Source organism: Hippoglossus stenolepis, chromosome 5 (genome assembly GCF_022539355.2).
Source record: "Hippoglossus stenolepis isolate QCI-W04-F060 chromosome 5, HSTE1.2, whole genome shotgun sequence".
Taxonomy (NCBI): domain Eukaryota; kingdom Metazoa; phylum Chordata; class Actinopteri; order Pleuronectiformes; family Pleuronectidae; genus Hippoglossus; species Hippoglossus stenolepis.
Window position 1 is genome coordinate 5924626 of NC_061487.1, and position 12362 is coordinate 5936987.

Sequence of the window (12362 nt, forward strand, 5' to 3'; positions counted from 1 at the left end):
AGAGAACATTCTAGACTCATGGAAGAGAAGTCAAATCAAAGGAATGATCTAATATCAAAGTCTGAATTTAAACCTTTTGAGGCTGGAGAAAATAGTGGAAAATGCTGATCACAATTCCCTGCAGATTGGATTAACATATTCAGTTTGGGTTTGTTATCTGACCAACAGTCAAAAATCAAAAAAGGCTGAACTTTGAAAAAAGAAACTATGAAAACTAGCAAGTATTATACACAAGGCTGGTAACATTGAATTTTTGGTATGAATTAAAATTAAATTATCAAAATGATTGCCATAAAAGTTTTATGTCGCCTGACAGAATCAAGTCTTTGTTTTGGCTTCAGAGTGTCGGTTGCTTTTCTAAGTACCTAAAAAGATAATGCAACTGCATGTTTGTTACTTAGATCTACAAACAGCTGCAGAACATGTGACTGGGGGAAGTCTTGTCCACTATAAGAAGAGAAGTAGCTATAACCACAAATGTTTCATTGTGACCTTTTGCAATATGTTAATATCTTCAATCAACCCAAGTCTATTTGTAAGAGCACCTCCTTTACATGCTAACCTGTGTGTATCAAGATGTTTTTTGCACTATTTGCTTGCAAATATTTGTGCTGGTCATTAAATTGGAGCGTGCCAAAATTAAGTAAAAGAGAGTGGGATTAGAGAATGAGAATCAATCCGATGACTGCAGGTTTCCACTCATGCCATGTCTGCAGAGTGGGAAGAACAGAGAAAAATCATGTTCAAATATTTTCCGGATAGTTAGACTCTGTAGCTTTCTAGACACTGATCAGACCTGGTTTTCTAATCCGTCCTGAGTGATCCGATTACAGGTATAAATCAAGGTGTGAACGACACATTGGAAACACATATGAGATCTGATTAGTCAGACCCCATCGGGAGGTGAACCACTCACCCCAATTGTTGATGCCCCTTGCAGTGACACAATGACCTGGGCATTATGGTCCCATATCATCCTCCAGAAGTCTTTTATGGTCCCAGGTAGAGGGTTCTGGGTAATGATGAACTCACTGCTCTGCCTGTAACCCTGTAAGAAAACATGGCTTAGTATGTTTCATTTAATCCTCAGCTGCTAATTCTATAAATGTCTGTCTTTCTCTATGTGGAGAGTTTATCTCATGAAAAAGCCAACATGCGATGTATGAAAACAACGAACACAAACTTCACTCTGCACTAGACACTGTTTATAAAAAGCTCTGCACTTAACGTCCAGCACACAAATAATAAAAAGTGACTACTGACAAGAATAATTCTAAAGTATTTTATATATTTGTTGATTATATATTGTATATTATTATATATTTTACAAATTTATCAAACCAATTCCTGATAGAGTCATACTGTAAAAATATAGCGGGATAATACAATAATTATCTCTTAAATGTAATGAAGTAGAAGTGTGAAGCATCATAAAATGGAAGGACTTCAGTACAGTACTCTAGTACATTTACTTAGTTATGATTCATCACTTATATATTTTTTATCTCTGTCATTTGACTCAACAGAATTTGATGGTTTCTTACTGCGATGTACGATGCGTTTATGTAGTCCGACGTTTCCCCTGCTGACGTAGACAGACGCACTCTTGATCTCTCAACTGGAAAGACAGAGAAAAGACAGAGTTAACGTCTCAAAAGCAGCAGAGACAAATGAAACCAGCAACAGGCTGAGCGACGTCTGAGCTGACGAACATGTCGGACTCACCAGGTATCACAGAGCAGTTTCTGTTCTTGCAGAGGTTGCATTCCTGCAGAGCTGTAGAATAGTCGCACTGCTTCGCCTCAGGGGGACAAACCAGCTGTGGAAAACACAAACATCTGTTAGTGACTCGCGTATCAGCACTGAATCATACGTGCATGGATTATATATCCATGCACAATAATCCTTAAACTGTAACATGTAAAATGCATGTTTCAGAGAACCCAGTTCCAAGTTCCTATTTATTTTTCACTGACTGCCTGACTTTATTTTCAGGTAATATCCCACATTTTGGGATTTGGAGCATTGTGTGTTGGCATGGACACCAGGCAGCTGCTTGATGCTGAGAAAAAGTCATAGCAACAGAAGATCTATCATTGCCATCATTGTATTTTAGCCAAATTTGCTGAGTAGTAATTCAGCAAAATGTTTGATAAAACATTATAATACAGATAAATGTGTTATTAAAGAGTACAATGGAATACTGACTTCATCTGAGGTTTATTCCAAATGAGTCATAGATGGTTAGTGATGAGTAATGAGATGAAGTGTTTGATGAACCTCTCACCTTGAACTGTTTGTCCAGGCTCGTCCTCCCAGCAGCCCCTGGGGTCAGCAGCTCGTCCATGTACTTGTGCAGGTGAGCCGCCACAACCTCTGTCTCCCCGGACAAGATGGCTTCCACCAAGGCATCGTGGATAAAAACATACTGTTCCTGCGGAGAGGATACACACAGCGCTGTAGTTAGACTCTGTAATAAATAATTAGAATATTATAATAATAATAATAAAGTTTGAAATGATTTGTGGACTAATGGGCAAAGGACGATTCTCAGGAAGATCAGGGTTTTTTAAAATTGATCAGCAACTCCTCTCAGTAGGTACCAAGACTTCCATGCTTCATTGAAATCCATTAAATTGTGATTTGGATATCTCAGTTTGGAATATGGTGGCCAGTCAGAAAGAGATGACTGAACAACTGTATGAATGTGTGTGTGCAGACAGGAGATGGACCTCTGACCTCTGTCTGGACCAGGTAGTTCCTCTGTGTGCGGATGTGTTTGAGGAAGCCTGTGATGTTGATGCTGCCTTCGTCTCTCATCTGCTTCAACATGCTGTCCAGGACGATGTAGGTTCCTGTTCGGCCCACACCCGCACTGCACCAAGGCAGAAGAAGAAAATCAAGATGAATCGAGCACGGTTTTATTTTTCGTCATGTGTTCTCAGAAGAGCTGTAGCTGCTAATGTAAGACTGTATTGTATCTGTACACGTTGTGGTCCCTGAGGAATGGCATGTTATGTTCCTGTATGTTGACATACACGTAAATGAAAATAACACTCAACTTTTTGATAATAAAATATTATCCCATCTATTTTCATCAGAACTCACCTGCAGTGCACCACCAGCGGCCCCATGTCCTCCGCCCTGGCTTTGGACGACTTGCGGACAAAGCTCAGCAGCGGCAGGGCGAACTCTGGGACACCCATGTCGGGCCACTGGGTGTAATGGTACTGCGTCACTGTCCGTTCACTATTCCGACCTCTCTGGGAGCCCTGCAGGTGGACCGAACCAAACAGGATGTCATTAACAGAGATTTCAAAATAAAATAGGGTCAGGAGACGGGAATAGTGTCTATGATATTGAAACAAGTTCATATCGGTGTATTTTTGTGTAATATTGTGTAAGGAGCCGAACAGATTTTCTGTTTGTTGTGACGCTCCGATGATTGATAATGAAATGTCTGTAAATAGAACAAATTATATTTCTGTTTTCTGTTTAATATTTTTAAATAATTAATTACTTCTGCTCTGTATTTTTCTCTTTCATGCAGTTTGTTGAGCAAGATACATCCTTTGTTTGCTTGAATACTTGGCTCATGAAACAGATTATGAGTGTGATCATAGTCAAAGATTGACTATTTTAAGTATTGATAGATTGATTGTTAATATAATTTTCAAAGCAAAAATGTGACAATACGCTGCCCTTCTTTTTACTGTTGAGTTTTGAAATATTCAGAGAAGTTAAGATAATACTGACATCACCTTATGATCTAGGATATGGGGATGATACTTTAAATATTGTATGTAATATGAATAGGTGATGGGTGTTTTCTGATGTTTTATCAATAATAAGATAAAGAGAACAGAAATTCACGTACATTTAAAACAACTCAAAATATCTGGATGATATACAACTCATCTGCTTTGGTGATTTTACCTTGAACTTGCAAATATAAGTGCCCATCCGGTTCTAGGTGATGTTTTAAATATCTAGAAAACAAATCTTTGTCCAACACTTTCTGATATTAACCTGGTCAAAGAATTTCTTGTATCCCTTATTCATTTTGTTTAGCCCTGCACAATCAAACAGTTCATCAGACACTCTGTGATAAGTGTCGGGTTTCTTGGACCTTTTTGGAGTGGGTGTTCCTGACGTTGAAGGTTCTCTGGGTGTAGTAGGCGAGGACTCTGCTGCTTTTCACCGTCACCAGGAAGCTGCCGTACTCCTCCTGCACCTCCGTTGGCCAGTACTGATCACACTTCCTCTGAGGAAACAGTCAACACATCACACACGTCTGAGGAAATGATAAAATGACGACTTTATTGACACTATCACAGAAATATTACCTGTTACGATTTATTTTTAAATATCTGACAACTACTGTTGCTGGGTGATTGAGTTTATGTTCCACAAATTTTAAAATGGTATCACACAACACAAGTTGTTAATGTAAACAATAAAGTAATAGAAACATAATGCATGTAACTTTCATGATATATTGTAAATTCATTAAAATACAATTCAGTTCAACAGCAGCACAGTTGAATCAACAACTCTAAAACAGTTTTAGTACAAACTTAACTAAACAAGCATCATGAAGATTAAATTAGTTGGATGTTTTATTAAATGGCATTCATTTAACCTAATGGTGTACCATCTAAATCAGCAAATACTGTATGTCTGCATTTTCCTTCAAAACCCTTTTTCCTTTGAAAAAAGTTAACAAACCTTTTAATGTGTCTAAAAATGTAAAATCAGTCTGTTTTAATTTTGATATCAATGAGAATGATTTCTAGTTTGTTTCTTATTCAGATTAATCTTAAGTGAAATTACTGTTCAGGTCTATTTCACCTCACAAACTGAAAAGTCATTTCAGACTTTGTGATTCAAGTTGACTCACTCGTCCTTTCTCCACCAGGTTTGTGATCATGACAATGACGCCAATGTTTTGCTCCCAAATCATCCTCCAGAAGTCTTCGGTGCTCGACTTCAGAGGACCCTGAGCGGCGATGTACGACCTGGTCTTTTTAAAACCCTGAGGAAACACACACACACAGAGACGCACACACACAGTGGCTCCATCAGCTTTGAAAACCTCAACAAATGTGTGAAACTTACATGAATCTGAAGAAGAAAGAATCATTTCCATAGCATCAAAGTTGAACAGGTTATAACATTTTAGTGTTGACATTAAACACAACTGTCAGCTGAGGCTGATGGGAATGTCATTTGTTTTGCAGGTTACTTGATGATAGAAATCAAAGGTATTGGACAAATTTGATGTAGATTTGACCCGATGAAGGCGCTTGAGAATAAATCAGGAGACTACGGAATTTCATGGAAATCCTCTCAACAAAAGAAGGGTCAGTCACCAGGAGTCATCCTCTGGAAACCGTGAATGTCTGTACACAATTTCAAATCGACCCATAAACAGTGATCATGTGTCCGTCAGCTTGTGTTTGGGTCTTTCTGTCATTTAGTGTTTAAAATCATTTAATGCAGCGTTTAATTTGTATTGTTAAGCTACTGTACATGGGGCCTGTACAAAGCAACTGCCCAACAGACTGAGTAGCTACTATTTAAACAACCTATTAACTGAAAACATTGACTAATTCAAATTCACGGAAATTGATTTTTCCGTATTTCACTTTTTTAGTTGCTCCAGTTTGACAGTTAGTTTTAAAAATGATTCTGTTATGGGAGCAGTGTTCAACACCTGCATGTCTACTCAGAGGTGTAGGGCCTTTTAGAAATACAATAAAATTATCAGTCTGATGCCTCTTACTAAATAGGAGGTTATGGGCTAAAAAATGAATTGCCATTACATACAAAACTCATCAAGGTTGATAACATTTTTGACTCAAAAGTTGAGAGCAGGCTGAGTTCCAAGGAGTTGGTTTAGTTAAGGCCAGCACAGGAAAGAAAGTGTCACTAGTTCTCAGCAGAGGACATTCATTCCCTTTAATAGTTTGATAACCTTCACATGACTCACAGCGTGAAGTTGCCTTCATACTGTGAGACTCAGACAAAAGTGTGAGCTGGAGTGATCCTCAACGTGCTTATACCAACTTTATAACCTGTACGTCAGCTCTCCAGAGAGGCCGTGACTGCCGCAGGGGTTTTTTTTGTGTCGCCTCTGCCTTTCACAAAACAACAAGACACTGGAAATGAGATTTTAATGGTGCAGTGACAAGCATAATGGAGAGCTGCACAGGTTCTCGCTGCCAACAGTGAGCCTCATGAATAGGTTTAGAAATAGGCTGATTTGGCTTCGGGGAGACAAGAGGGAAACCATGCAGTGGCTCTGTGAAGAGAAGTTGTGACTGTGTGTTTCACAGTGAAGAGTACTCAGAAACGAGCCTCTGGGTTAAGTTTGTGTGGAGATTAAAAAAGAAACTGAAATACGGTTACAATACAACACAGAGATCCTCACATCCACGTAGTTTGCGTTGATGTAATCTCTCGTCCTTCCGTCTTTATCAGCCTGCGAGGAGAGCCGCACCCGGCTGTGGTCATCTGAGGGTTACCGGGTAGAAACACACAGGAATGTCATCAGATCAATGTGGAGCGCAATATCCATCCATCCATCCATATCGTGTCATGTCCTATGTACCAATTATTTTATTCCGTATGAATGCTTCTTACAGTGACATTTTTCTATCTATCTATCTATCTATCTATCTATCTATCTATCTATCTATCTATCAGTGAAAGTGATGTTCTGATCTGAATCCTTCAGTGAAAACTCATCATTCCTGACACTCTGCTGAAGTGAGTGCACTCACAGGCCAGGATGTTGCTGTATCTGTTCTTGTTCTTGTTGTCAGGATGGTTGGAGCTGTCAGTGTTCATCCCCATGTCCACTGTGCACACCTGCACCTCCTGAAGACACACACATACAAAGTAAAGCTTTACCGTCAGAAGACGTCCTTCATACATTCTGTCTAAGTTCAGTATGTATTGAATGACTACATACTCAGTTTCTTCTTTTCTCCCCTCGCATTTCATACAGAACTATTACCCCTGTCACTGTTTATTGTCATTTCTTTGTTTTGTTTTAAAATAGTATCACACAACATTAGTTGTTTGTATGCACAACAAAACAATAGAAACATGTTGCATATAACTATCATTAAACCAACAACTTTCTCAGACAGTTGCAGTACAAACTTAACTGAAGCATTACAAAGTTTAAATTAATTGGATGATTTATTAAACTGCATTAGGTTTACTTTGATGGCGGCACTTACACTGTATGTAACTACAACTGGCAAACATGTGATTAAGGATTTTAAAGACATTTTTTTAGCCTAGAATGTTAAAAATCAATCTACATAATTCTTAAGACTTTTTAATGATCCTCTAGTGACCTGTCGTAGAATACAAACTTCCACTTGCGACAAACAGCAGTTCTGTACATCCACATTTTTCACATTTCCTAAAGCACTTTGCATTACAAGACGAAACAAACAAACAGATATGTCATGTGGAGCAGCATCCGTCAGTGAATACAGACGTCAGGAGGAGAGCGTCTTACCTCGTAGCTCTCCTTCAGTATCTAATGATGAGGGTGAGGAAGCAGCAGGCAGCCAGGACGTTTCCGTGACAACACAGTCAACCAAAGAGGTACAAAAATACAAATTACAAGACAAGACAAAAAACCCACAAAAAACACATTTGTCTCACAGCACAGCTCTTGCTTCTGCCAACACAGAGGGAAAATAAACCCAAACAAAAAGAGACGAAACATGGGCGGGTGGACTCAGACTCTGTTGTTACACACAGTTGATGTACAATTTCTCTATTTATGTATAATTTAAACTTGTTTTTTAATTGAACCTAATTATTTTTAGTTTTTTTGGAGCCATCTACTTATCCTCTGCTACATTGTAGAACAATATTTTTTCTTTCTTAAATTTTTTTCATATTCATATTATTTGTATCAATAATACATGCCCACTAATCTTCCACTATTATTCCAAATATGACAATATTCAAAATTGTATAAGGGTCAGCATATTCCATTTGGAGATTCCCAATTTGGCCTTGTTCAGAATTTAGCATTTTCTGATCAAGAAATGTGGAATATGCCGATGTGGGGTTTTAGGAGCATGTTTTGGATGAATTGGTAATCTAATAAAATAGAATAAAAAATAAAATATTAATGGAATAATCATTTTTACTAGCCACATAAACAGCTAAGTAGGAATTATGTATATTTTCCATGTAAATATATTAGATGTCTCACAATATTTAATTTAGATCTTTTTCCATCATCATCATCATCGTCATCATCATCATCATCATCATCATTATCATCATCATCATTATCATAATTTTTCTCTTCTTTTTTAGCTGATTTAAGATTTGAAACAACCACTTGTTTCATCAATTATTTGGTGAAAGGGAAAATTAATCCTTCGACAATTTTGACAATCGAGGGAATTCTTGAAGATGTTACTGTTAAAGCAAAAATATCCAACTACATTTCCTGATTTTTACCTCACTTTTAAGTGAATATTATTATGTTTTTGCACGGAACAAGAAATATTAAAAACACTGAGCACTATGACAGTGTAATGAACATTTGTCATTATTCTAAATTTAAGAATATTATATGTTAAAAACTTAACCAGATGATCATACCAAAATGTAATCAACTTCTGAATTGTTAGTTGATTCCAAACAATGAAAAACTTTCAAACTGGAGATTTGGTATATTACTTGCTTTATATCTGTCTTATCTATTTACCTTTTAAACTCAAGATGGAATCTAAAAGTAAAGGATGGAGGGTGGAAACCATTACATCCATTATATTCTGTAAATTTTGTAATTTTGTGATAGAAGAGAGTGTGTTCAGGTGATTGACACACAGTATCTTGAAAACCAAAAAACAACTTGTTTTAAAGCAACCTTTCGGAATACTTTACCTGTGATACCCAGCCTCATAAAGAATACTTAAATTAAAAAATAAATCCTTTGTTGTTATCTTAATCATTAAGTTTTGTCATAATTACTTTCCAACAACTCTTATTTCTGAAGTAATGTAATGGTATGCTTGTGCTCTGGTTTAGAAAAAAATAAAGTTAATTTCTAATTCTATATTTGACTGTTTTCTTACACAATAGACGCTTTTCACTGCAGCCATTTTGACATGAAATGTGTAAACACTGGTGTTACTAATCACATTAATCAAGGTTCCGCTCTCTTTAGATAGAGCCTTGAACATTTAATTTTCTATTAACAAATAATAAATGTGAATCTTTATCGTAAACTGTTGAGTGCTAATGTCTTGCCGTATGTTTGACCTGATGTGAGATGAACTGCTGATTGTAAGTGTTGTAATCTCCATTGTTATTTAGATGTGGGCATATGTGAGAAGCCTAAAACTATTTCAAATTATTGTCATCACACATAATAATAATGATAATATTAATCATAATAATTGCGGATGTAATGATGTTTAATTTACTTTATTTATAGCATTTCCAGTTAATTGAATTTAATAAAGAGAGAGAGAGAGAGAGAGAGAGAGAGAGAGAGAGAGAGAGAGAGAGAAAGAGAGAAAAGAGAGAGAAGTGCAGTGCATGATGGGAGTCCCCTTATCCGTTCTGTACTATCAGAACTAATGACGTCAGAGCTGGCCCGCACATCTCTACTTTGTGTTGATTTTTCCTTAATTGGCAGTTTCAGAACAAAACAAATTGGAGCTTAGATCCATGAGGTGAAGGAGCTCTTGATGTCTTTGAGGTCTGAAGCCTCGTAACCAGTTGTTCTGTTGAAGCTCCACAGACAAAAGACAACTGACTCCCTGCTCACATGAATAAATGGAGGCTCCCCACAAGACGCTGAGCCAGGACCGCAACTCATCATTATTATAATCCCTCTCATTATTGTTGATAGATAGTCCTGTAATGTTGCAGCCCTGCATCAAGCCAGTAAAAAAGACCTCATCACAGGTCAACAAGCAGCATGCAGACAACATGACGACAATCACAAACACACACACACACACACACACACACACACACACACACACACACACACACACACACACACACACACACACACACACACACAGACACACACAGACCACAGTCAGTCTGTAAAGAAATATAAAATAGTTGAACTTTTATGCAAAGGTAACAACCCTTCTGACTTAATACCTCAAATTCCTGTTGGAAGCCCTGGGTGTTGTGAAGTTCAGCGACGTGTTGGACAAAATCCGTGACTGGAAACGCAGTCTGCTCATCTGGAATATAAAACAGGTCTTCTTTTTTTTTGGAAAGCAAGTATACTTTTAGAAAATGCTGAGACTTTTGGACACTTGGAAATGAGAAATTTAAGATAGGACATTAAAAAAATTTCAGATATTTTTAGGAAAAGGAAAATATCTTAGTAGATGATGACATTTTTTAAAGTTATATACAGTGAATAGGGACATCTTTTGACATATGAGGAAGGACAGAACATTATATTTGGTACTCACATATCAGAGATTACATGTTTTAAGTTTAGTATGGCGTAGGCCCTCACAAGTACACAAACGTATGTTACCAGATGTTAATGCAGCTGTGGATGCTGCAGCGATGACTCTGGGCGATGAGCTCTCCTCGATGTAGAAGTGAGCCGTCTGAAAACAGGTCCTGTAGACAAAATAAACATTGATTAAAATAAACACCTTAAACGCTTTAATCAGAGAGAACATAAGTGTTATCGCCATAGAAGAAATGCTCAAATCAGGGAAAAATGATTGAAATAAAGAGACATGGCTGTATTGGGCAGGAACAGAAAAGGGGCATAATAACAGACCAAAGCAACAACGCTGCACTGGTTCTGACAAGATGAGGATGCTTTTGTTTTCATGTGTCTCTGCGTTAGCCCAGATTTTTGGAGAACATGGGGTAATCTTCCCCAAAACACAGGAAGAAAGATGCTGCGTTAATCCTTAACACGTTTTTAAATGGATGAGATGGCCTCTAATGAACTTGTGTTGTCTCAGCCAGAAATGGGCATCAGGGATTATCACCAGCAAACATAAAGACACACAGAAAAACACCCACCCACCCACCCACCCACACACACACACACACACACACACACACCACACACACACACACACACACACACACACACACACACACACACACACACACACACACACACACACACACACACACACACACACACACCAATGTGTCAACCACTGATTTCTGCTTCAGTTTGTGCATTTAAAAACAACAAAAAAAGAAAAAAAAGAAACTCAAACTCATTTACGTTCCGAGTTTGTGTTAATTTGAATATTAGTTTTAGAAAAACTTTTCAAATTGTTTTTATACATGATAATCCTTAAAGGGACATAGCATGCAAATTCCACTTTGTTAGTGCTTCTACAGGTTAATGTGGGTATCTGGCATGTCTACCAACCCAAAAGGGAAAAACATTGCGTTTTGTTATAGTTCTCTAAGTCAGAAACATCATTGAGCGAATTACTGCGCTTCCTGGGTATTGTGTCGTAACAAGGAACTGAAGTCTCCTACATGGTCTTGGCCCACCCCCACCGTCCCCACGCCCCACAGTCATCTTCCGTGTTTACACCGAGGCTGCGAGCAGCGCAGCGCGTTCCACACGCAGCCGGGCTGTTCACACGGGACGAGCATTCTCCGCTGGTCAGCCGCGATTCACTCATGTGGCATTTGTCTGGACTTGGACTGGGAGGCTGCAGCAGCTGCTCGGGAGCGACCGCCGCTCTCCGTGCGTGAGCTGGAATTTTGTCAGCGCCACACAGCGCACCAGTGTGGAAGACTTCCGCATGTTCAGCGCTACTGTATGCGGGTTACAGTAGTTCGCCGGGTTACAGTAGTTACGCGGGTACCGACCAGCGCCGCTAGAGCAGCGCCGTTCTCAGCACGCAGCCGCCTGGCTGTTCACGGACGGCATTTCTCTGGTCAGCCCCATAGACTGTACATATAAGGTCAGCCCGATTCTGCTTTCTCCGCTTGTTGTTGTACCTTGAATGTCGGGTTGGGGTAAATGATGGTCTATAGCCCCCCCACTCTTTCTCTCTCTGTCTGTCTGCTTGTGTGCTTGTAGTGGATGGGCAGAGGGGACATTAATTATGTGATTGGGAAAATTAAAACTCCAGGACAACAGAAGAAAACAAGTATGGGATGCATATTTGATAATTTATTCATATAAAATATGTAATTTATATCGTTAAAATCATGGGGAGAGGGAGGGGAGCTGGCTCATTAGCATTTAAAGGAACAGGCACTCAAACAGGTCACTCGGTGGAGGGCTGTTTTATACAGGTAAGGTGCTGTTTAAATGATCCTTGTGGTATTTTGACAAAGTATGTTAC

The 12362-nt window shown here is 38.5% G+C and overlaps 1 protein-coding gene across 4 annotated transcripts in view; it reads right to left on the reverse strand.

Annotated features, from left to right (window-relative positions):
• The window catches only part of ptprz1a (protein tyrosine phosphatase receptor type Z1a), an 85740-nt gene that overhangs the window by 4098 nt on the left and 69280 nt on the right, over positions 1-12362 (reverse strand). For 3 of the 4 annotated variants that reach the window (XM_035157533.2, XM_035157531.2, XM_035157534.2), the window contains 13 exons: positions 10559-10647; positions 10168-10274; positions 7538-7558; positions 6786-6882; positions 6434-6516; positions 4901-5035; positions 4130-4264; positions 3109-3272; positions 2740-2875; positions 2288-2434; positions 1726-1819; positions 1545-1618; positions 917-1048 (listed from right to left, as the gene is read on the reverse strand). In XM_035157533.2, the coding sequence (XP_035013424.2) occupies positions 917-1048; positions 1545-1618; positions 1726-1819; positions 2288-2434; positions 2740-2875; positions 3109-3272; positions 4130-4264; positions 4901-5035; positions 6434-6516; positions 6786-6882; positions 7538-7558; positions 10168-10274; positions 10559-10647 (1414 nt within the window). The remainder of the gene's footprint in view (positions 1-916; positions 1049-1544; positions 1619-1725; positions 1820-2287; positions 2435-2739; positions 2876-3108; positions 3273-4129; positions 4265-4900; positions 5036-6433; positions 6517-6785; positions 6883-7537; positions 7559-10167; positions 10275-10558; positions 10648-12362) is intronic. The other variant, XM_035157532.2, reaches the window with a different exon arrangement.